The sequence below is a fragment of the Eurytemora carolleeae genome, unplaced genomic scaffold, assembly GCF_000591075.1.
Source record: "Eurytemora carolleeae unplaced genomic scaffold, Eaff_2.0 scaffold282, whole genome shotgun sequence".
NCBI classification, from domain to species: domain Eukaryota; kingdom Metazoa; phylum Arthropoda; class Copepoda; order Calanoida; family Temoridae; genus Eurytemora; species Eurytemora carolleeae.
This window is the reverse complement of record NW_019396282.1, coordinates 383,397-409,774: the sequence shown is the minus strand read 5'-3', so window position 1 is coordinate 409,774 and position 26,378 is coordinate 383,397. Positions and strand designations below refer to the sequence as shown.

The 26,378-nt window shown below is 31.4% G+C and overlaps 2 protein-coding genes across 2 annotated transcripts in view; one reads left to right on the top strand and one right to left on the bottom strand.

Moving 5' to 3' along the window:
• The first annotated feature begins 1,945 nt into the window (after positions 1 to 1,945).
• LOC111700111 (uncharacterized) lies at positions 1,946 to 3,406 on the top strand. Its single transcript, XM_023470931.1, has 4 exons — positions 1,946 to 2,135; positions 2,485 to 2,597; positions 3,080 to 3,144; positions 3,218 to 3,406. The coding sequence occupies exons 1-4, from the start codon at positions 2,099 to 2,101 to the stop codon at positions 3,336 to 3,338; spliced, it is 336 nt and encodes a 111-aa protein (XP_023326699.1). The 5' UTR covers positions 1,946 to 2,098; the 3' UTR covers positions 3,339 to 3,406.
• A 30-nt stretch (positions 3,407 to 3,436) lies between these two features.
• Positions 3,437 to 26,378, bottom strand: part of LOC111700110 (furin-like protease kpc-1) — a gene marked incomplete in the record, with an annotated part of 30,268 nt that continues 7,326 nt past the window's right edge. The window contains 26 exon segments of the mRNA XM_023470930.1: positions 3,437 to 4,795; positions 5,335 to 5,528; positions 6,175 to 6,256; positions 8,242 to 8,296; positions 8,709 to 8,775; positions 9,123 to 9,176; positions 9,626 to 9,762; positions 10,014 to 10,133; positions 11,019 to 11,080; positions 11,465 to 11,516; positions 11,801 to 11,909; positions 14,231 to 14,296; positions 14,887 to 14,967; positions 15,379 to 15,427; positions 15,649 to 15,709; positions 16,453 to 16,513; positions 17,707 to 17,771; positions 18,216 to 18,261; positions 18,528 to 18,640; positions 20,156 to 20,252; positions 20,786 to 20,836; positions 21,604 to 21,685; positions 23,458 to 23,690; positions 23,875 to 23,923; positions 25,522 to 25,576; positions 25,972 to 26,066. Coding sequence (XP_023326698.1) covers positions 4,619 to 4,795; positions 5,335 to 5,528; positions 6,175 to 6,256; positions 8,242 to 8,296; positions 8,709 to 8,775; positions 9,123 to 9,176; positions 9,626 to 9,762; positions 10,014 to 10,133; positions 11,019 to 11,080; positions 11,465 to 11,516; positions 11,801 to 11,909; positions 14,231 to 14,296; positions 14,887 to 14,967; positions 15,379 to 15,427; positions 15,649 to 15,709; positions 16,453 to 16,513; positions 17,707 to 17,771; positions 18,216 to 18,261; positions 18,528 to 18,640; positions 20,156 to 20,252; positions 20,786 to 20,836; positions 21,604 to 21,685; positions 23,458 to 23,690; positions 23,875 to 23,923; positions 25,522 to 25,576; positions 25,972 to 26,066 — 2,313 coding nt within the window.

Below are 26,378 nucleotides of genomic sequence, written 5' to 3'. Positions count from 1 at the left end.
CCTCCGACCCTCCTGGCCGGCCTAGTAAAGTGAGAGTTGTTATATTATATTATTACAGTTAGAATTTCTAAACGATAAAACCTCTGTACTTAAGACCCTGACAGAAATATCATCGTATATATATAGTAGTATCCTTACACCCTTGCAACTATACACACACGGCCGTAGAGATGGGCATCGTTTATGATAATAAACGTTTTGTAAATGATGGTGTCGTTCAGAAAAAAAACGATCGTTGGACAAACGACTTATTTCGTTCAGAGAATTGAACATAAACGATCGTTTTTTAAAACAAACAACATAAAAATATCGCTTTTTTGCAGAAGAAACAATTTCATGAAACGAACGATTTTACTGAGCGAAAAATTTTTCTGAACGTTGTTCAGTGAGAAAACGAACGAAATGGATGACAAATAAACGATAATTTAAGAACGAAGGAAATATTTTAGTTTTGAACGATTGAAAAAACTAACGAAATGGGTCATTTACCACAAACGAAATGAAAAATATCGAAGGCGACCTGAACACACAAGCTGAAATGTTACCATAATTTTGTTTGAATCCTGAAATATCAATAGCATTATCCGAATAAACATCAAATGCTGTTGATCTTTCAGGATTTAAGATTTTCATTTTTTTTTTAAAAACGATCGTTTCGTTATGAAAACGACGACGTAAAATCGAAAACGAAAGGATCATTTTTAAAAAATGGTCGTTTTTTAAAACGATCGTTTCGTTAACGATTGTTAACGACTACCCTTCTTTAACGATCGTTAACGACAACTCTTCGTTTATTATCGTTAAAGTAGAGGTGAAACTGACCTGAAGGGCATCTGTACTGATCATTGAGTAGTTTTTAAGAAAATATCAAGAAGTTTTAGCTCCCCCACAACTTTGTAACTTCATGTAAGACAACATTCAATAAAGTTTCATGTAATTTTTTTTTCTTCAAAAACGATCGTTTTTCCAAAAACGACCGTTTTTATAAAGTTCGTAGTTTTGTTAACGATAATTAACGTCAACCCTTCGTTAAAGATCGTTAACGACGACCCTTAATTAACAAGCGTTAACAAAATTGTCAATAATTAAAAAAAACCGATTGTTTTTTTCAAAAATGATCGTTTTAAGAAAACAATCGTATGAAAAATGGTCATAGTTTAAAAAAAACTATCGTTTTTTTAAAACGATCGTTATTCGTTTTCTAAAAGTTCAAAACGAGTGGGTCGTTTTTAAAAACAATCGTTTTTTCCAAAAACGAAACGATCGTTTTTGAAAACGATTGAAAAACGAAACAAAAAACGATCGTTTAACGAACGTTTCAAAAACGATTAAGCAACAAGGTTGACGCGGTCAGACTTTAGATTGAATTTACTTTTACTGAAGGATCAGGGGTGCGTGTCAGGGGAGAAAAACTGTAGTGAAGAGATAAAAGCTTGTATCATCAAATAAAAAGCGAAATCAAGCCATCGGGATATAAAGATAGACAACACAGCTCTTTTTTCTACTCAAGTGTGAAACATTTAAAAGAATTGTCAGAGGAAAACAGTATAAATCTCTTTTATTAAAAATAAAGATTTTAATTTAAATGCGATTTTATAAGAAACCTTTATACACAAATTATGCATTATATAATAGTCAACTTAATAAAATTAATAAAAAGTTTGAATTTTTTTTTATTATAAATTTTTTTAAAGAATTTTTTCAGTTTGTCAAGTTACCGTAAACTATCTATAATTATAAGAAACCTCAATTCTATAAAATAAAATTGCAGGAGTATAAATTATCAGATTTTCCCTATTTCTTCTTAATTATTTATATGAAATCAACAATAGTTTTCACTCAAATAACTTTAGAACGTTTGTTTTTCGCGGGCAGCCGTAGTACATTTGAATTTCCGAGCCGGGTAAACCTTTCCGGTCCCAGTTTGTAATGTATCGCCCGGACATTGGGTAAATAGGACTAGCTGGTGCAACAAGGTTGACGCGGTCAGACTTTAGGTTGAATTTACTTTTACTAAAGGGTGAGAGGTGTGTGTTTTGTTGCTTTAAATCATATTACCAAATGAATAATACGTAGATAACAAATTTTAAAGATAAAAATGGGAAATTTTTGGAGCTCGGAAGAATCAGAGCCAGGTAAGTCTCTGTAAATCCATAAATCAAGCTTTTATTTTTATTTATTTTAAAGGGACGTAAGCATATATACCTCCTTTTATTTTTCGCAAACACTCCCTTTAAATGAGGTTGATCATAGCTTCTTGGATTTTTGTTTAAAATTTCTGAATTTCAACTCTCAACTGGTTAAATATTAATTGTTGGCGCTTGAGAAAGACTGCAACCTTAACATATTGTAAAGTTATACACTAGCAGTACACTGTACAATGTATGTATATATGTCATATATGCCATAAGGCCCAAATGTCGGGCTAGTACTTCAAATTAATTCCAGAGTTTTTTAATTTGACGCGATTGCATATTTGTTTAGGAAGTGCACGTATGAATTTCTTTGATCTTGCAAACCTCTTGGACAACGACGGGAATCTGCAGAATGAGATGATGGTGTTGAGCTTTGCTGCCACTCTGCTCGCTACTATTCCGGTATTTATGAACTAAAGCAATGCATTTCTAGCGCTTCTCGCCACATTATATGATTTTAGAGACATTTCAAGTTTTTAAAATTTCACGGGCAACGCCGACACATTTGCTAGTTTACTGTGAACCAGCTCTTTTACGTTTTAGAATCTTATACAGGTCCTATCCTCCTTGATGATGCGTAGGGTTCAGTGTAATATTCTATTTTGTTTTCAAGTTTTATACAGGTCCTATTCTCCTTGATGATGCGTAGGGTTCAGTGTAATATTCTATTTTGTTTTCAGGTTTTATACAGGTCCTATCCTCCTTGATGATGCGTAGGGTTCAGTGTAATATTCTATTTTGTTTTTAGGTTTTATACAGGTCCTATCCTCCTTGATGATGCGTAGGGTTCAGTGTAATATTCTATTTTGTTTTCAGGTTTTATACAGGTCCTATCCTCCTTGCTGATGCGTAGGGTTCAGTGTAATATTCTTTTTTGTTTTCAGGTTTTGCTCGGAAATGAGTTTGATGTAAATGTCGGACTGAGGAAGAAAAGAGAAATCGAGGACAGGTGAAAATAAGAAAAAAAAACATTTAATTCTTTAATGAAAATATTGGTTTCATTATAAATTTTCCATTCGAAGGAGTACTTCTCAGTCAATGGGAAGAATAGAAGACAAGAACAGTGAAGACGACAAATATTTACATCTCAAAACAAGTAAATCTACAAAATTCTTCTATGCACACAAAAGTCTCGAGGTGTAAACTGTAAAGATATATATAAAATATTATCATCGTCTTCCAAATAAAAATGTAATTGACCTAGGAAAAATTCATGTATTTTAATAATTAACTGCAAAATGTGTGGACCAATAAACATTTATTAAATATACTGCGTTTCAATATAATTTAATTAATAACACATCACAATAGTGAACTTTGTACTTCATGGATATACAACACTTTTTAATTTAATATATATTGAGAATTTTCCAGGAGATTAAGTGAAAAATGGAATATAAAAGGCCTGTAAACATAAGTGACAGAGTAGCAAATTTAATTCACAACGGTACCCTTCAAAACTTGATTTAAACACGTGTTAGTAAAATGTTTGTGGTTTTCCGAAAACGGTACTTGCGCATTTCTTGCTCCAAAAACAATTGAGAAATTAACAGAATAAAGCTTTTTTAAGGCCAGAGAAATAAATAGAAAAAAATCAAGGTTTTAAAGGTACTGGTTTGAATCAGGAATGCACCTTTTTTAAATTAAGAGTCACATAGTCTTACAACGACCTGTCCCTTTAAATCAGAAATTCTCAATCTTACATCTCACACGGAGGGGAAAATAAACCAAAGGAAACAGTATTAAGAAGAAGAATGTAAACCCCTGTACTCCAATACAACGTAGAGCCATTTATTTGATGAAAACTTCTTGAGATAATAATCTAAATTTATATAAAGGTAGTTTTCATACGAGTCAAAATTAAAAAAAAAACAATAATATCCCGAATAAAAGAAAGAGTATTTTCTTGCTAAAACACAACAAATCTTGAGTCATTAAATAAGTTAAGGTTCGGATCTTATCTGGACAAATATATAACAAGATAAATATGAAATATATCGAAGTCTAATAAATCTAAGATGTTTAAACAATTTACAATACATTCCATTGATAAATGCAGTTGTATCATGAGGCTGGATTATTCAGTGGCAAATTCTCCAGGCTCTGATTCTGGGAAGATTTGCTTGTTTCACCCAATAATAAAATGTTTAAATGCCCCAAAATATTTTAAATAGTTTACACATGTGTCACTAGAATCTGTTCTACAGTTTGTCACAGCTACCCTAGGAACCAGAATACGTTTGTTAACCTAATTTTCCAAAACCGTAGGTTTACGTATTTTTATGTTAGTTGTGGTAAGCAGGATGCAATTGTAATTATTCTTTATACTGTTCAGTGGCAGCTATAGCCAACTATTCCATTGTCTCTTTCGCGTTTTCCTCCTCTTTCTCCTCCTTCTTTCTCTTCTCCTCCTCCATCTCCTGTCATCTTTTCTTTCCCTGGAAGAATGGAATAAACTGGCAGTAGAAGGGAGGAGGTGGATTACTAAGCCTAGGTGTACTGTCAACATTACATTGTAGATTATAGTCTCCGAACTGGTTTCTACTGAAAGCTACACCTATACAGGTTCCAGGGATACAGTGGCAAAATATACCAGCAACCTAAAATATTGACAAAATTAGGAACGAATGAAGAATCTGACAAACAAAAGGAATGCTGTTTTTTTATCAATACTGATAACAGTGGAACTTACTAAAAAACAATCTAAAAGAAAGGCTCACAGACAAAATTTGAGAATTTTAAATATTTTTATTATCAAAATGCTGTTTGAATTTGTATCTTAAAGCATCCCATGGGAACGTTAATTACATGAAAAACCCTCTTAAAGGGAGTGTTCGCGAAAAATGCGATAAAAAAGCGTTTTTTATCGCTACCAATCTTACTTCTATCTGTTGCATCTATATGGAGAAAATTGTTAAAGACGTCTCATACCGAGTTTATGTAGATAGAACAGATAGAAGTAAGATTAGTAGCGATCAAAAGCGCTTTTTTTATCGCATTAAGCCTATACCCCCTTTCATTTTTCGCGAACACTCCCTTTAAGTAATAAATGAAATATACTTGTATTTTTTGTATTTATTGTTTATGATGAGGGATAAAATTGTTGAACAAATGTCAATGAATATATAATTACGGTTACCTTTCTATGTTCAAACATTCGACAATCTGATACATTCTTTGTGCACTCTAGTGTGTTTGATATACAACCACGGGTTCTAAACCCTGATTTAGTGGTTGTGCTTCCTGTAGTAGTAGTTGTACTAGTAGTCTTTGAAGAAGTTGTAGTAGTTTTTGTTGAAGTAGTTGTTGTGCTTACAGGAGTAGTTGTAGATTCTATAGGAATAAAAGATATAAAATATATGAAATCAAAAATTAATTGGCAGCTGAACTGAACTAAGAATGAGTGATAATAACCCATTTATATCCCCGTTATGAAGCAATGTATAACTAAAGTAAACCAACCCTGAATATCTGAATAATAATAGGAATTTATTTCAAAATATAATTAAGTTTGCTTATCGTTCTAAGAATGTAAGTTTACGCCTCTTTTCTGAGAAATTGTTTTCCTTCCTCCCAGGAATTATGTTCACCAGAGCCAGGAACTTTTGAGCTAAGTTACAAAACCATAACTTGATATCCAAAATGGAAACTTCTGGATTACAGAGTTTAGCTTGTTACATGAATTAAAATTCTAAATTCAATTCAATTCAAAATTTTGTTATGTAAATGCTTTAAACATTCAAGAGTATTTTTTTGAAGCTTTTTATTTCATATGATACTTTTGTCTCAAAAATATTTGAACCCACAAAAACATTTATCCCCACAAAAGGTTAAATAAGTTCTCCCAGTACAACCTTTTGAAATGTTAAAAAAGAAAAACTTTTGTATTTTAAAAGAAAGAGGGTAAAATTTAAATTTAAGACCCTTGTAAATTTGTATTTGTTTAGAATTTTAACCCCTAAACAAGAGTTTGACATACCCAGGGGGGCCTCACGAACTACATTTAATTTCCAGTCCGTCTCCTCTACCTCCTCCCGTTCATCATACCATTCCTCATGATCCTAAATTAAATCATCAATGTAAACTTTGCATCATGTCAAAAAAACATTTCACCTAAGCTAATTATTATAAGCTTAGACTCTACTAACACCGTCAGTAAAAACATTAAGTAAAAGACGACAATTTTTTTCCATAGCGAAGGCATAAACAACAATGCCAATTGTTGTATACACTACGAAATTTTTGAATTTCAATTACAAAAGTGTTTTCAAGTATAGTATTTCAATATAACGTTAATTTAGGAGAAAGTTAGAGATAAAAAGTGTGCTCATTTGAATTTTATTTTTAACACATAATATGCCTTTAAAAAATATAAAAAACAAAAAATGTTTGATTGAAACTAATGCAAATGCCAACATGACATGCCTGCAATTGGCAAATTAATGATTTATCTATTTATTTTTTAACTATTTACATAGAAACTTACTTTGAACATTTAAAAAAAATACCCATATTTAGAAGTAAAATATACTTCAGGATACTCTGTTTTAGCTGAGGATAATACTCTGTACTCAAGACTTTTCCCTTTTAACCTTCCTATACCTTTTAATAGCTAAAAGCTTTCCCCTTATACTTTATTCTGAACCTTTCCATACCAATTATTTTAGACCTTTCCCTTATCCTTTATCCTGAACCCTTCCATACCACTATAGACCTTTCCCCTTATCCTTTACTCTGAAAATTTCCTTTTTATTTACTGCTATCCTTTTCAAAAAACTTTTTTCTTGCTAATTCTTTTAGTCCTTTTGCTTTGGGAGTTGAGTTTTGTTGTAAAACTCCTGAACTAACTTTGATTATCCTTTCCTCCTGAACCTAACTTTATCCTTTACTCTTTACAGTTTAACACTTTTAGGCTTGACCTATCATTTTTTATACTCTAAACACATGTGCGTCATTAAGGGTTTATAATAGAGGTTTGATAAAGGCTTAGTTTTAAGAGAATGGAAACGACTAGAGTGGATAAAGGGAAAGTTATAAAGTAAAGGATTAGGGCAAAGGACAAGAGTAAAGGATATAGGGAAAGTTACAAAATAAATGATAAGGGGAAAGGTCTAGAGTAAAGGGTATTGCAAGGACAAGAGTAAAGGATTTGGGGAAAGGTCTAAAGTAAAGGGTATGGAAAGACTAAAGTAAAGGATAAGGGGATTTGGTCTAAAGTAAAGGGTATGTAAAGGACTAGAGCTTAAAGGATAAGGGGAAAGGTCTGGAGTAAATGATAAGGGGAAAGGCTTATATTGATTAGTGAATGATGGGGGAGATGTCTATAGTAAAAAATAAGGTGAAAGGTCTAGAGTAAATGTTATGGGGAAAAGTATAGAGTATATAAAGGATTAGAATAAAGAATATAGTACTAAATTAAGGCTTGTAAATCAGTATTAGAGGTCAAAAGCAAAAAGAAAATATTATAATTATATCCTCAGCTAAAACAGAGTATCTTGAAGTACATTTTACATCTAAATGAGGGTAAGTTACCATATAAAAGGCTGAAAAATGTCAATAAACATTACTTTGCAAATATGCGAATTGCAGGAAAATTCGCACTAGGAAAAAGTGCGGACATATCGCAAAATTTTCATCTTGATGGGTTCTTTCAGAATCTCAAAAAAAGTTACTTGAGATTTTTTGATCTCTTTGAGGTCCCTCAAGCGCACTGTAATCCTTAAAACTTTTGCCTGATCAAGTATGAATTAGATTTTCATGTTTTTGTTTTGAAAACATTTTATTTTAATTTGTGGGTTCTCTGCAAAAGGGACATGTGGATTGTGGATTACTTGCTTCAGAAACAAAGGATTTTTTTTTTCAGAATTCAACTTTTCCAACTTTTTTAGCCAGGAATTTTTTTACCTTTCACATCATTAATCAACGTACATTTTGATCGAATTTTGATCAATTAAGTATCAAATCAACGATGATGCTTGGGGTACACTTGTAAATCAACATTTACTATTTAAAATAAAACTTGGATATCCACAAACAAAGTTCTAACCTCTATTTTATCTGAGTTAGGATCTGTTCGTGTACCATACAGTTTCAGAGACCACCTAGAGTAACATGAGTCAATTTGGTTTAGTGACAGGAAAAATTCAGGAGATGGAAGAGATTTCAGATGTTCTAGAGTGCAAAAAATTACGCGCGGTTGCAAAAGATTTGAATGTTACCAGTTTAAATGGAATAGTTAAAGGGTTGTAAACATCTGAATGAATATAATATTAAGAGAGAAACAGTATTCAAATCATTAGCAGAAACCATCATAGTCAGAGACTTAAGTTTCAAATAGCGAACTAATAACACAAATTATATTATTATTATAATTTATTCTAATTTAGTACAAGGTATATATTTTTAAGAGTAATTTTTATGTTCTGCTGATAAAAAGAAAATTGGACAAAACAAGTTTTAATCAGCTTTAAAAGCAAAATTCATTTAATTAAAGCCTGAAATAAGAAACTCTACCTGAAGAACTTTGATTCAGAAACCCAGGAAGAATAAGCGTCGTTGTGTATCTCTAATGTCCATTTCCCTATAATTAATATGGTTTAAGTTACAGATATGCAAGAATTTTTAATTATCAATGTTATTATAATGGTCATGGTCATTGTCATTGTCATTGTCATTGTCATTGGCATTGGCATTGTCATTGTCATTGTCATTGGCATTGGCATTGGCATTGGCATTGGCATTGGCATGGGCATGGGCATGGGCATGGGCATGGGCATGGGCATGGGCATGGGCATTGGCATTGGCATTGGCATTGGCATTGGCATTGGCATTTTATGATTTTCTTTGTCATTATTATCAATAGCATAATCATTATTCCTGATATCTTATAACCAATAATATCGTTATCATCAAAATCATCATCAATACCTAAAGGGGATTCTCCCCAGGAATGTGTTGTCATAAAGGGCCAGTTCGTGAAACCTGAAATAAATTGTTTAAATTACTGAACAAATTCTCTTTATCAAACTATTATTGGTGAGCGTATTGCGTAAGGGAAAATCAAAGAATTGTTCAAGAGAGAATCCTGATTCCCATTAAAAATTCCCATTATCTAGTGATGTGCTATAACTTCGTTTGTATTTTTAAACTATTAAGGTTTATGGATAATCTGAGGTTTAACAAATCTTAAAATGGTTTTTCTTAACTTTCGCTTTCCTTGCACCATGCCAAAATAAAAACCTGAAAACTGATTATTTTAAAAGATGGTTTATGGTTCTTTTATTCCTTATACTTCTGCAAAGAAATTTTAACAGAATTTAGTTTTGAAATGTTGGTGCCGTTCAAAAAGTTTAAAAACTAACCAAACTAGGCGTATGTTATTTTTATCGACTAAAAAAGCAGCAATAAGATCAATATCTCTTATGGACGACCTGAGCTAGAGAAATCTGATGGTCTGTTGTGCAGAAGAGTAGATCTGGTTTTAGACGGAGACATTAGATATATTCTTAGATCGCCTCTCTTCCTTCCAGCAGTAACATGGATAGGACTCACTACATGTTCCAGGAACCTAGAATTAGTTAACTATTACTCTCTTCCCAGTTACATGGATAGGCCACTATTACTCTTTTCCTACAAGCAGTAACATGGATAAGACTCACTACATGTTCCAGGAACCTAGAATTAGTTAACTATTACTCTCTTCTAAGTAACATGGATAGGACTCTCTTCTTAGTCCCACTAAAAAGTCAGCACAAATATCTTTACAGCCCAAAAAGTTTATTATTTAAAACCCTAAACAAATGTTGAATAAAATATTACCTGACCCCAGGACAGGAGAGTACATCTAGTTCTATTGTGATGAAACTCATTGGTTGAATAACCTTGTAATAGTATGGAGATACTACCTCACAACTACCCTGGGCAGGAGTAGTTATCCACCTAGAGGATAAACATATTAATAAAAGAACAAGGAATAGTTATCCACTTAGAGGATATACATATTATTAAAAGAACAAGGAGTAGTTATCTACCTAGAGGATAAACATATTAATAAAAGAACAAGGAATAGTTATCCACCTAGAGAATACATATTATTAAAAGAACAAGGAGTAGTTATCTACCTAGAGGATAAACATATTAATAAAAGAACAAGGAATAGTTATCCACCTAGAGAATATACATATTATTAAAATAACAAGGAGTAGTTATCTACCTAGAGGATAAACATATTATTAAAAGAACAAGGAATAGTTATCCACCTAGAGAATATACATATTATTAAAAGAACAAGGAGTAGTTATCTACCTAGAGGATAAACATATGGAATAGTTATCCACCTAGAGAATATACATATTATTAAAAGAACAAGGAGTAGTTATCTACCTAGAGGATAAACATATTAATAAAAGAACAAGGAGTAGTTATCCACCTAGAGGATAAACATATTAATAAAAGAACAAGGAGTAGTTATCCACCTGTTCTCTACAGGATTACAATGTTATTTAAAAAACAGCCAGTTAACATAATTTCAAGGACATGCTTTCATTTGGTATGTAAGTCAGACAAGTGAGTTTTGTTAAAACTGAATACTAGTCTGTCAAGACGACTCGAGCCTTATTTACAGGGGTGTACAATTTTAAGAATTATATAATTTTAAGAATCCCCCCCCCCACCTCCCTTGAGAAAATCGTTCATTTTTCCTATTTTAGCCAAAAATAAAATACAATAAAACCTACACAACCCTAAATTTAAAATTTAAAATCTTGCTTATTTTAGTCTCAAATAAATGGCATTTGTGTAAGTTTTTATTAGAAATCAACTGACCTACGTGAAAGACGCACCATTGCCTCTGCATCCATTAGTCCGTATCCGTAGTTATGCGAAACCTAAAGAAATTTAATATTAATGTAAAGCGAAAATAACAATAATAATAATAATAATAATAATTTGTCATTCAAAAAAGGTAAAAGTTGATCAATGTCAATGTCAATGCCAAACGTAAACGTAGACGTAGACGTAGACGTAAACGTAGACGTAAACGTAAACGTAAACGTAAACGTAAACGTAAACGTAAACGTAAACGTAAACGTAAACGTAAACGTAAACGTAAACGTAAACGTAAACGTAAACATATGTATGTATTATATCATTTTATCAAAAAAAAGAAATTGAAACTTTCTTCGGCGATCCCTGCAATGCAGTTTAAATTCTAAAACTGAAAAAACTGAAAATAAAAAAATATTTTGTCTAAAAAACAAACATTTCCCCACCTTTCTCCCGACTCCGTTCAGTTTCCAATCAGGGGCTTGAAGATTACCAGGTCTAAATAAAGATAAAAATGTTGAAAAATATAAAGGGAGTCATTCAAATTTTAAGTGCCCCTCCGTTTTAGAAGGACTATGCTTGATTCACAATGATATTCTTTATATTTATCTACTTAATAATGTTGATTATACAGAGAAACGTCGAATTGATTCTTGCTAAAAAGCTTTTCAGAGTACCGACCATTGTGAATCAGACATGCCACCATTTTCTTTTCTTTTCTTTCAATGGAGGGTCACTTGATATTACATTATCTATCCCATTAATTCCAACTGTTAACTGACCTCGCTGTTCTAACCATTATATGTTGAACATCCCTCCAGGTTAATGATGGGTTAGCTTCCAGAGTTAAAGCAATAATAGCTGCTGCCATAGGAGCACTAGCGCTAGTTCCTGAACAATTAATCAGCTTTGGTAAACCGACTTCAGGACAGTTATAAAACTTTGGCAACCCTATAAAATAAGGTTGCTCTACAACACATATATACGACAGCAATCCATTGTAGACCATAAATCATATTGAAACCTTTCTTCAAAGTCGTCTTGAAAGCAAAATCCGCCACTCCCAGAGCCGAAACCAAACCCAACCTCCTCCGTCAATAGACACTAAAATCCGTGAAAAGTGAAAACACGTTTAAATATAGAAATGCTTAAAATTCGTGATTATCGCTTTTAACAATAATTTTTGTAACCAATTGGGTATTTATTTTTCAGCCGTCAGAAAAAACTTTTAATCTCCTGATCCTATCAACCCTTCATTTTCCCCAACATACCTAATACTAGTAAGTGTTGTTTATCAAATATTATAACGATTTATACAAACATTTAACTATATTCAAATATTGTTGGCCATAATTAATACCTGTAATTTTTTTACAGGTTTGAAATACAGAATTTTGTATTTGCGACTATGGAAAAGTTGTGGAAAGAGAGGATATCAACCAGCTTTTGAGCACCTATCGACCCTTCACTGAGATTATCAACCTTAGATCAACCAATCAACCCTTTACTGGGATTATTAACCTTAGATCAACCTTGAGGCCCCTTTGTTCTTCTACATACATATACAATATATAGACTGAAGTGAGAAAATGTTATTACTTTGAAAATCATTTCCCCTTCCCTCTCAAAACAAAACTTTTCTCACTGGACTGGGGAAATAGTTTTTCCCTCCGTTTACTGTATTTTTTCGCCCCAGTTTACCAAATAACCCCGTTGAAATTATTCTTAAAAGGAATTAAGTTTTTGCCACAAATGCCAATTTTGTAATACCTAAATCTCAACAACCAGATGATGCATACCTTTCAAATTTCAAACTTTCATTGTTTGATCCACCAGAATTCATAGTTTTAAATATCTACGGTCTACGACATTTTGTTTTAAAGAAATTGGGATTTAAAAATCCGAGTTTGTGGCAAAGACTCCATTCCTTTGTACCTAAAAATATCTGGAATCTCCCTGGTTTATGGCACAAGACAAGTTTTATTTTAAAAATATGAAGGACAGAAAAATTCGCGGAAGAAAAAAACATCTTGTATGACGTCTAGATAGCTCCTGCGTAATATTTTTCTGTTTTCTTAAGAAATGTGATTAATAAATTAATAAATAGAAGTGAAGAGAGATTTTCAACATCACACAATCTAATAATATCAAAGGAGAAATCTTCGCATACCAAGCGGAATAGATTTAATTATTGTTTTCTTTTAAGAGACTTTTAACGTTATTTTAAGACGACTTCATAAAGGTCACCTTATGCTTATATCCGAGTAAAAATGTGAGAAAAAATATCCATAATTCTAGTTTAGACAATAGTTTAAAGGAAAAGTTATTTGTTAATTAGGCAGGAAACTTCTAAAGGGAAGGTTACTTGAAATCATGCTGATTGTCGGCCCTTTAAACACATTGAATTATTAATTATCTCAGTACTTCAACTCTCAACACTGGTTCAAAGTACAACTTATATTTCTAATTAATACTTTTGTTATCTCGATCTAAGTTTGTGAACTCAAAACATCCAAATATTTAATTTCAGTTTTCAACATTAAGATAAGAGATAAGATAATGCATAGTATACAAATTATAACAATATGAATATCGTCTAGACTTATTTTAATCTATGCCTGGATACATTCTAATCTATGCAATTATGCATTATATGCAATTATAACATTTTAAGGGATTGTCCAGATAAGTGATGGATATTATTAAAATCCTTGACAAATTTACTAAAAAAAAAATTGGCCATTCGCCCCCCCCCCCCCCCCCCCCCAGGAAATACAGTTTAGCTGGAAAGGTTAACTTTTCCATTTTTGATAAAATTAAAAACTAAATAACTATTTTAAGAATTTAAAATGCTTAATTGAGAAATTTAAGATATTTTAATTTATTACACAACGCAAAATCTTGATTCTTGACTCTCGCAGAAGATATATAAACCTGACCGATTTTTTTTTTTAAATCGATCATTAACAAACGACTGAGTTTGAGTAATTTATCATTATTTCATAGAAGAAAACTGAAAGCAAATACAACTTAGAAATGTAATCTTCCTAGATTTTTGTGATTTCGGAGAAAATATGAAAAATGTAACATCGAAAGACATTTTTTTATTCTTGTTCTTTTAATACTTTTTATCCTTGAAAATGTCCCCCTAAAGATGATGTTACGCCCTTGCTGGTTTACGCGTGAAGAGATAGTAGTGATGCCCAACTCACCTGTATGTTTTGTTGTACATTTATGATGTAGATCCGTTGTAACAATCTGCTTTTCAGTGGCTGTCCCTAGATATAATCCTATGCATTATGTACTATAATTACATCTGTAAATACTTTACAGATGTACGTACAGTGTGAAATCTCATTATAGAAAGAATAATTAAACATATGTCCTGGTTAAATCCTGGTTCAATGCCGCTTCTTTGAACCTATTTTCGTCTAGAAAGTATTGTTTTATTGTAATTTCTATTGAATACTTTTTGTTTTGTTTTGTCTTGTATTCTTTGACGATGTTTGAACAGATACAGATAAACTTAAAGACCGGTCATTAAGTTTCATGTGAGCCTTTAAATAAAAATAAAAAATCTGACGAATAAAATAAGATTCAGGGTTAACCACATAAAACTGAAATGACGACCTTCAACACTTTTAATACTAGAATGCGCGCATAAAACTAGAATGAGCGCATTGAATTTGTGGTTTTGTCTTCATTTTGTCTTCTGTTGGTAAACTCGATAATTTGGTAAATAAGAAAGAAACAAGTTTAAACAGGGAAGCATGCATATTGCATATTGTATATAAATAAATTGAATAAACCACCAGTTTTGTTTAGCCGTCACTGAAGTTTGATCCTTTGTCCTTCTGTATGATCTAACCTGAACTATAGGTAGTAGCTATAGTAGCTGAACATGGTTCAGAATACCAGGGTATAGATCCACCCTCTGATGTACTACTAACTAAAATAAATATATTTGTTTTCGGAAATTTTATAAATATTATTTTACCATTAATTCCCGATAGAAAAAAATACTTAAAACTAAGTTTAAAAAAAAGTTATTTAGGTCATTATCTCATAAGATACCAACTATATGACTAAAGCTGTAGTTTAATATAAGTCATATTTCTTTTAAAAACATTTAAATTGTATCATGTTACATATTCTTCGTAATGGGCCAGAAAAATTTTATACCTCATATTCTTCTTTTTTAATTGGCTTTACACTTTGTTATTTCCCATTGGAAACTCTATACTCTAAAACTAATAAATCGGCTAAACAAAGTTGGAAATAGTTTCAAAACTAAAGAATAAAAATAAGAGTTTAGGCGAGTAATCAGTTCCTTTACATATTATGTGATAAGTCAACTAGCCTGTTATAGTAAATATTGAAGTAGCATATCCATCACAATTACAGTTATCCTTTCAAATAAATATAAATTCAGACAAAATAGTTTAAAAAATTTGTTGAGAAGTATGAATTAATAAATATAGAATAGTAGTTAAACTAGGCATGAATAGTGTGGCCGACAGTACACTAGACAAGTAGTTGTACTACCCATACATAGTTCACCTAATTCGCGATATTAATAAAATCTCTGCTATAAAAAATAATAATTTTTGTCTCAAATTCTTTATCATTCCTTGTATCTGCCTCCATTGCCGCTGGCCCAGACAAAAATTGACCCTAATCCATCCCGACCTCTAAAATATAAAATAAATATAAAATACATTTTTTTCTATGATCTCAGCCATAATATGTATTCATCAGCAAAATTTCAGAGAAAAGTGTCTTAAATGGAGTGTTCGCGAAAAATGCTTAATGCGATAAAAAAAGCGCTTTTGATCGCTACTAATCTTACTTCTATCTGTTGCCTCTATAAGGAGAAATTTGTTAAAAACGACTGATACCGAAGAACGTAGTGTCCATACAAATTAAGAAAGATGCAACATTCAACTCGGATCGTAAACAAATCAATTTAATTCCAAAAAATCATTCAGATATTACAAAAAATAGTCATCGATTATTTTTCGACGCATTCGTAAATAGTTGATATTTCATATTTTTAACAATTGTTGAAATTTCTACTCTTCATGAATATTCTTTGTTGGGATGTCTTCACTACCTGAATCTTCCTTGTTGGAATATTAACTCTATTTGAATATTCCGTGTTGGAATATCTACTCTTAACTGAATATTCCTTGTTGGAATATCTACTCTACCTAAATATTCCGTGTTGGAATATCTACTCTACCTGAATATTCCTTGTTGGAATATCTACTCTACCTGAATATTCCTTGTTGGAATATCTACTCTACCTGAATATTCCGTGTTGGAATATCTACTCTACCTGAATATTCCGTGTTGGAATATCTACTCCACCTGAATATTCCTTGTTGGAATATATACTCTACTTGAATATTCCGTGTTGGAATATCTACTCTACCTGAATATGCCTTGTTGGAATGCCCGGGTTGCCAGCTTTCCCGGTCCATCCACTGTTTTTCCTGAAACAAACAAATAAATAAATTTAACAATAATAAATAATGATGATAATAATGAAAATAAAGATGATAATGATTAAGTTGATGATAATGATCATGATAATGATAAAGATTATAAAAATATTATAATAAATATGATAGAGATGACATTCAAAGCAATGATAATAACGTTAGTAATAATATTTGAATATCCCAATGATCATGGCAATGCCAATGATGATAGTAATATGAATAATAATATTAATTAAGACAACGACCCTGACAATAATAATCATTCAGTCATTATTCAGCAAAGATACAAAATGTGACACTTATTTTCATAATATGATATAAACGTTTTGAAATTTCTAAATGAATTTATTGCGTTAAATCTTGTTTGATTAAAACATAATTGCATATATGTATTAATTTCATAAAACTTGTTTTTAAGTATGTTTAAATCATCATCTGGTAGTAACAGTAATACTCTAAATATTATAATAATAATTTCATAAATCTAAATGAGTAACATTAACTATTTTTGTAAATAATTAAAAAATTTCACTCTATTCAATTCACAACTTAAGAAGATTCATTTTAAATTTGTATGAATAAAATGGAAGTGGGGGTATTCAGAACAAAATTTGATTGATCGGATATATATATCAGTGCTTGGTTGCAAAATTCCAGTAAGTTTAACTTCATGACTTTGTCGAAGTACTTTTTTCAATACCAATTAGAATTAATATTCTAGATAGAATTAAGAAAAAAAAATATTTCTTATTCTAAACTCTGTAGTTTAGTTTTAGATATATCTCAACATTTCGTTCAACCATTCGATCCTGCAGAGTTATGTAATTAAACATTTAATCTTGAACTTACTGAATAATCTAAAATTCAATGCCAAGTTGAATCATACTAAATGTGTACTAGAAGGTTAATGATGAGTAATAAGTTTACAAAAATTACAACAATAAAGAAACCTAACATCTCCCTGGTGAAACCACTCAATAAGTCAGGTTGCATAATCTTCCAGAAATATTTAAAAATGCTTAATTTTTATTCTTGAAAATAGAAAATAAATAATATGAGATCTAAGACAAGCGAGCACAGCACAATTGGGAATTTTTAGCAGAAATAAAAATCCCATGTTTAAAGTTCAAATTTGATATTCATCAAGTTGAAAAAATATTAAAAAATAATAATAATATATTCACCATCATCATTAGGACCCCAAGAGGCCGAGTATATATGGATATGATCAGGGTTAAAGGACAGGGATCTACAAATATATTCAGTTAATCAACAATTCAAAATATTTAGAATTAAAAAAAATATCAACTTATAAATGGCTCCCTTAAACTCCAGAGGTCGGAACGAATGTTAAGTAAATCCTTTCAAAAGAGCACAATTCTCTATCTTGGAAAAATTAAGTTAAATCCTTAAGGATACTCTTTAAGATGGACCAATTAAAACCCGCAAAAAATATTCTCTCGGACAATAAGAGATTGCTGAAATATAAGCTAGGTGTTTTTTATCATGTATTTGTTATACGATAACAGTTTCCGCAGAGGATTTATAATTCAGACAAAGGTCATTTAAAAGTTTCAACCTCTAGGGGTTTATAATTTCTCACCCAGATTTTGAAGATTAAAGCAACATCGTTTTGGATAAAATGGAAACAATGGAATTTTCTTGTTTTGAATATTGAATATATTTTCCCTGCCTTGCCTCTACTGCATCAGAAACCTGGCCATCAAGCATACGGATTCCTAAACAGTATTAATTCGTTTATTGGTGATTTAAAAATAAAGTTAATTGAATTGGATTTACAGAGATTCAAATACAATATTGGATTAACTAAAAAATACAGTAAAATAACTACTACATAATAAAGAACCCTGTACGTTGGAAGGTTTTTTCAAACTTTAGCAATATTTCAATTTTTAGTTTAATCCCGAAAAAATCTCGATTTGCAGCTATGTAGTATGCATATGATGTGGGACACCCTAAATACGGAAAATGAAAGACTACTGACCTCCTATCTGTGCATTGAAGGCTATACCGATAGCACAGAGTGAATTGTTGGGTGTAGCCGCCACTTGACCTGCACAGCGAGTACCGTGCCGGTTAGAGTCAGAGAAATCATACCTGGACCAACCAACTAGTTCATATCTAAACCTTGTTGTTTTATTTACCTCATCAAAATAAAACAGCATTTTTTCATGCCAATTAGACAAGGAAAGTATTTATAAGAAATATGAATAGAAAAAAAAATGTTGATGCTTGGGGAAAAATGGAAACTTGCACTTCATAAAGCAATTTTTTTTTTCAGAATGTAAACAAATTCATCAGAATAATTATTTTTACAATAAGTAAATAAACATTCAATTTAAAGGTCAAGTGTAATAAACGTTTGAGCAAATCCTAATTTATAAATTATTATTAATATCTTCTATTGCCTGCTTAAAGGGGATGTAGTCCAATTTACAACGTCACCCAATTACCCATTAAACCTCTGTCAGACAGGGGTCCATATAATTCCATCTGATCAATCCCAAATATTGATTGATTGATATTAGGGGCAGAAATAAACCATGTCGTTATTGTAAACAATTGAAAGAGTTATGTCAAGTTGTAGAAAAAATTCCATAATGCAAAATGTTTATTGCAAGGGAGTGTTTATTTTTCTGTATATCATAATTTATCTCTTATATTAAATACTAATATTTACATCTTTTAACACCCAAAATGCAGTACACATTTCTGAAGTGTATTACACGTACACAAAAACTTGTCAAAGTTCAAAATGACATATAAAGTGTACTTTCATGCCCCTAAATGTACTTTCAACCCCGATCCCATTTGGAATCAGAAATGGAATTATATGGACCCCTTCTTTCAGAGTAACAATGATGAAGATATTTTAGTTTTCTATATTAGATTATGCTGAATTTTTATAAATTACATCAGATCCCTTATGTAGTGGAACTACAATTAAAAAATTTTCTTAACGATAGTATTAAAGGGTATCTTATAGAATCAAGCTGTAGTAAATGCCGTACTCTTAAAACTTTGTCCGGAACTGTATCAGTCCAGGTACAACCCGTCAGCTATAAATGTCAACCAGGACAAAAACTCTTCAGTGATCAATGTCAAACCAATGGACATCTTATCAGCTCTGAACGTCACACAGGGACACAAGCGTAGCTATCAAACAAGCTCTTAATCGATCTATGCCAAATCTTAAGGCACGAACTCAGCTCATATGTTTCAACGAGGACTAAATTACTTCTAATATCGTAATCAAAGTAGAGTCGCAACCAACTGATTTACAAATATATGTATGTTACATGTTAAGTTCTTATACGCAGATAAATATCATCGTAGTTGAGCTAATCACAATACGTAGCTAGTATAGTCTAGTCTTTCAAGATTTTGTGCATTTCAGGATTAGCGCAGTTAGATTTACAGACAATGTACAATGCAATTTATACAGGTATGTTCAAACTGCATTATTACAGGGCATTCCTTTACAGAAATAGAGAGACACTTAAAATGACGTCTACAAATCAACTCAAGATACCAATAGAGTATCAGCGTTTTTCATCAAAATTTCCAATTTCAAATGCAAAAAAAAAGTTGAATAAAAGATATTAACTGTTCCTTGGATTAGGATCACTATCTCCATCATTAATATCTGTTGAGGAGAGAGGATCATAATTACGAATTAGATCAGGATGATCTTTCTCTATACCATCATCTGATCAATTCATGATTTATTCAAGACATCCTAAGCCGAAAATTTTAGAATGGTATATCCTTAATCCCGAGGCCGAAATTAAAGAATTTGAGCCGTCTAGAGATTAAGAAAAAGAGTGGATCAAACATTAATACCGATATCCACCATTCAAAAGTTCCCAGCTCAGTATACGTCTACTAAATCCTTACTAAACCTACACTTCCTAGTCCTTACTAATCCTGACAAATGTCTATTACTAATCTTATACTGGGAACTTTTAAATGGGATATCCCGATTGGTTAATTAATCTGGAGATTAATAACAAGAGGAGAACAAGCATTATTTAATCTGGAGATTAAGAAAAAGAGGAGATCAAGCATTGGTTTAAATATCCACCATTCTAAAGTTTTCAGCTCTAGTTCTATAATCTATTACAAATATACAATTTCTAATCCTAGCACTTTACTTCCTAATTCTGATACTGCATTACCTAATATCCTAAACTACACTTCTGAATCCTGATACTACACTACTGAATATATTGCATGAATTGCCTAGAATTGTAACAGCTACGCCTAGACCAGTAACACCCAGGTTCCATGCACCTAAACCAAAATCCAATCAACAAGTGTAAAATATTCTTTTTAATGGACTGTTGCTGCGATTTCAAGTGACTCTTCATTTTAAGAGGGGCATAAAAGTGTTATAAACTTTATTTAAAAAATAATATGGTGGATATCGTCGTTTGTCTAGTGTTTAATTAATAATTTGGTGGACGGAAGATACGTACGTTACTTCTAGATATAAAAGAACAACATGCGGAGACAATTTTACTATTATTTCATGAAATCTGAAAAAAAAATCTTTCTCATTTTTAAGATACAAATAGGCCGACCACATTTTGGATATCTGAAAAATGAAGAGGAGAAAAATTTAATTAGGAAAATACAACTATTAAATAATAAGCAGTGTTAACCATGGAATTAACAAGGAACTACACTATAAACTATCGACTGACCCTGTTCCTACGTTTTTTTAAATAGTTTGTTCGTTCCGAAGAAAGAAGGATCGTTCCCAAGGAACGACGCCCAGCCCGACTTATTAACTAAAGTGTGTACTGTGTACAATATTCTCAAGCCGTAGTTCTTAAAATACTAAGCCCCTCCCCCCCCCTCACATTAATGATTTTTTGGCCTTTGTTTTGATCTCCTCCCATTACAAAGTTTTGACTTTTGACGTTTCAGATATGGAGGTTCCAAGTCAATATATATTTCTTTTTAAGGCCGAACTTAGTTTATATTTCTCCAAAAAAACTGCAGTACACTTTTATGTAAACAAAGATATGGGGGTGCCATGCAAATTAACTACTTACCCTGTACGTTCATAGTTAAACTATCCCTTCTATTGAGATACCACATCTGCTCCCATCCTGGATCATTCACCTCACTCATCAACTAAACATTAAAATCAAATAGTACAATAGTACTTGGTACAACGATACTTGACACAATGGTACTTGGTACAATGGTACTCGGTACAATGATACAATGGTACTTGGTACAATGATACTTGGTACAATGGTACTTGGTTTGGTACAATGGTACTTGGTACAATGGTACTTGGTACAATGGTACATGGTACAATGGTACTTGGTACAATGATACTTGGTACAATGGTACTTGGTACAATGGTACTTGGTACATGGTACTTGGTACAATAGTACTTGGTACGATGGTACTTGGTACAAAGGTACTTGGTACAATGGTACTTATACAATGGTACTTATACAATGGTACTTGGTACAATGGTACTTGGTATGATGGTACTTGGTACAAAGGTACTTGGTACAAAGGTACTTGGTACAATGGTACTTATACAATGGTACTTATACAATGGTACTTGGTACAATGGTACTTATACAATAGTACTTATACAATGGTACTTGGTACAATGGTACTTGGTATAATGGTACTTGTACTTATTATCATGGCTTGCTTTAACTTACATAACCAACCGCGTTTCAGACGGTCCTTTTAATACCTGCACTGTCTGATTTAGAAAAAACTTAATTTGTTCGACTTGTGGATCTATTTTTTATGTAAACAAATGCTATACGATAATTAAAGTAAGCAGAAAATTATAAAAATGTATTAAGTTTAATTAGGAATTATAAAGTTTAACCAGGGTGCATAGTTCAATGTACAAGTAGTAGGAAAGATTCTTAAAAATGCGTATGTCTTTAATAAACTGAATCATAATATAAATACTTTGAGTCATTTTAGACGTAACAGTCAGGATTTGAATCATTATTACTATGCATCTTAATAATAGATAACTATTTTGAATACAGAATAATATTCACAATATTAACACTATTATTAATATCATTATAATACCATAATCATAATTATTTAAACAAAAGTTGTATTTTTATTGTTATCGTTGAGAAAAAAGAATATTTAAATAGAAAATAGTACATTTTTAGTTATATTCTTAAATTTCATCATTATTATTAATAGTCTTTGTTTTAAAATAAGAAGGATTTTTTAGTTTTTTTTTTCATTTTAATTCTTATTTTCAACATTACTATAGAGTTCTTTTATATTAGCTGTCTTGGTATTATTTTCTTTTATTATTATTGCTTAAACATAAATAAAACAAATGAACAATGAAATATCAATAATTAATGGAATGTAATATAAGCATTATACAATGCATTATGCATAATGCATATATATTAAAAATACCATTAGCCCAAAGAAATAATAGAAACCTTATATCATCCTGACTCATCGAATATTGGATTAATTTGTTAATAAATATATTATATTAATACTTGTATCAAACTGTATTCAAGCAAACGTGCAATTCTTTTCAGTATGAAAAAATAAATGAGTTAACCTGGGTTAATAAACTGGATTTCTAAAAACGTACAATTAATGACTGTGTAGTGTGTAATAATCTACGAATGTTTCGTATTTTCATGTGTTTTCCATTTAAGAACTTTATTATTTTAGATAACGGAACTGGAGACGGTCTACCCTTTCTTTAAGCAACATTATCCTAATATTAAATATGTAAAGTAAGCATATACAAACCTACCCAAAGCATCAAAAATCTGAAAATATATATATACACACAACCAAAGTAATGCACGCTTAATAGTTGCAAATGTGTGAATCTTTTTCTTCAAGATTATTATATCAAACTTTTCCTAGTTTCTTACCCTTCGTGGGAGCAAATTCTCCACCAGTCTTCTTTCAAACTTGTAAAATGGATCATTGGATGCATAGATAGGATCCCTAGCATCCCTTTCAGGATCCCTAGCATCCCTATCAGGATCCCTAGCATCCCTTTCAGGATCCCTAGAATCCCTAGTTGATGTACTTGAATCCATAGAATCCTTGATTGCTGGATCCAATGGATCCCATTCCAGTCTTGGGCCAATAATACCTTCTCCTTAATCCATTTTATTCTTAAAAACAATGAAATACAAAGTAAAAAAAATAAAAAATTAACTTATTTCATTACAAAATGAAATTTAAGTAGAAATATTAAGAAGCTAAATTGTTTGATTATTGAACCATTTAAAGTTTAAATGTCCAAGAGTGATAACTTTTCTTAAAAGTGTTTTAAGAATTTCCTAAAATCTGATTACTAAGAGGAACTCGTTTCACCCGCTCTTTTGGGGCCTAAAGGAAATTAAAAAATTAGAATTTACCAGCGAACTGCAGTGGTTGGATTTAAAAATGTGCAATAACTACTTCTCTCTAATTATTTAAATAAAATAATTAAATAATGGAATAATGTTGATCTCACAAGCTCAACAAGAAACTGTTCTGTACTTCAAAATTTGCTTGAGAAATTCCTCATTTTCAATATATTATAATTTAGTAAATAATAATATTAAACCTATCCTAAACTGCAAAAAATATTTTCAAAATTTTCAAAACTTTTATTTTTATTCAAGAAAAATTGAAAATATGCAAATTCTCTTTAAAGGCATCTGTGCAGAAACCCTATGCAAAGTTTCTTAGAAAAAATTGTGCAATCTGCTTCCTTTTGTTCAAACCTTTCCATAGAGCTATCAAAAGTCAAAATCCAATGACCGGAAGTAGGTCTAAATATAGATCTAGTCGGGTAGAGGTAAAATAAGGCATTCAGGCAGTATGCCTGAGGAATCATGCAGTATGTATAAAAGCCCCACGTTGAGCCTTAAGTGAGGGGCATGTGTTAGTTAGAAAAGTAATAAAAATTGAACAGCCTGAGACCAATACTTTTTGAGTTATCTCCAAAAAACGTCAGGGGGTCCCAGGGACCCCCCCCCCTCAACCGGAATAGGGTTAATAATAATAATATGAATATCATGAATATCAGGAAAGAGATCTCAATTTTTCTGTCCGTTTGTTTGTATGTCCGATCATAAGTCATAAGCCCCTCAACCGATTTTACTAAAATTGTTATTGGGGAACACAGTAGAGCCACGAAATTGATTGGGTTGAATTGAATTTCATTAGGAAAACTGAAGGCAAAGCTGGGTAAATCATGCGTTTTTACTACAGCTAATTCTAATACTTTTTTTTTAAATCGTATCGTTAAGATACATATATTCTGAATCTGGGAGTATCTAAATATATAAAGTAGTAATCTCTGTTTGTTTATCCTATCATAACTCATGAACCCCCCTGGACTGATTTGCCTCAAATTTTGATTGGGGAACTCTAGAGAACCACGTTAAATTTTTTAAATTGATTTTAAAATTCTAAATTGAGTGGGTTTAATTGAATTGAATTGGGAAAACTTCAGGCAAAGCTGGGTTCCCAAGAATAAAAAGTTATACGTTTCTTACATCAAATTCTAATACTTTTATGGAATCATTAAAAATACATATTCAATATTAACATATTCTGAATCTGGGAATATTCAATATAAAAGAGTAATATGCTCTCAATGCATTGCACATATAAGTAAAATAAATCATTATGGAACCATTACTCCTGGATTTATATTATTATTACATTTGTAAAAGTAAAAGTAAAAGCTTTTATTAGGAGGGGGCTAAAACAAATTCTAATTTTCTTATCCTAATATCTTTGCGACCTGATGGTGTGGACCTTTCATATTTCAGACTATAATTTCTGCTTGATATGTTATAGTCAAATTTACATGATCAGGTTGCAAAGGTTTATGGTTTAGATATTTCTAGTTTGCGACAAGTTATCAGTTGCTTTAATAATGGGAAAAGAAAATATTAAACAAACGATGGGAGGGTGGGGGGATGTTTGTTTACCTGAAACTCTGACCAGTCTACATCCGACTCATTCTTCAATATATCTGATAGATCTCTAAAATACTAACAAAGTTTAGTAGAAGCCTCACATCTTCAATTTTCAACCTTTGTCTAGAAACCATACAACTGAGGTCATAATTAATGAAAAATGAAGCTCGGCTGTTGAAATATGGCCTTTGATAGTTTAATTAGTATTCAAGTGTGGTCGTGAGCGTGCTAGAAAAGTAGTTGAAATAATTCTTTAGATTTAGTTGAACTAACCATATGTAGTTCAACTACTATCTCCTTTTTAAAAAATCTGTAGTTTCAATATTAAAAATCGTATTTGCTTCAAGAAACTCGCAATTAAGATTTTTTTAAATTAAGGCATTTGTTAATACTCAATTGATTTATTAATTGATTGAATGATTGACTGATTGATTGGTTGATTTATTGATTTATAATGTTAACCTGATACTGCGTTTTCTTCTTGAATTATCTCTAGTTTTGAGAAGATAATAATCTGTTTCTGGGATAATTTCACCAAGGTTTAGGAGATCATGTTTCTAAATCAGAGATCTAATCATTTAGGAGAAAATGTAAGGGGGGGGGGCACAAAACGTATTACTCTCCGGAAAATTTAAACAGTGGTTAAACATAACTTAGAATTGTCGTAGGAGGCTGATTTTTTGCATGCAAACTCAGAATTATGTATATTATGTGCATTTTTTGGTTTTGAAGGAATCTGAGCAAAAGTGCGCGCGCGCGCGCGTTTTTTGTGAAAAAATGCGACTTTTTTGACAGTAAATCAATGTTAACTTCATTAATTGCACTTGAAAATTTTTCCTGACACTCTTGAAACAAATATGCGCTAAAAA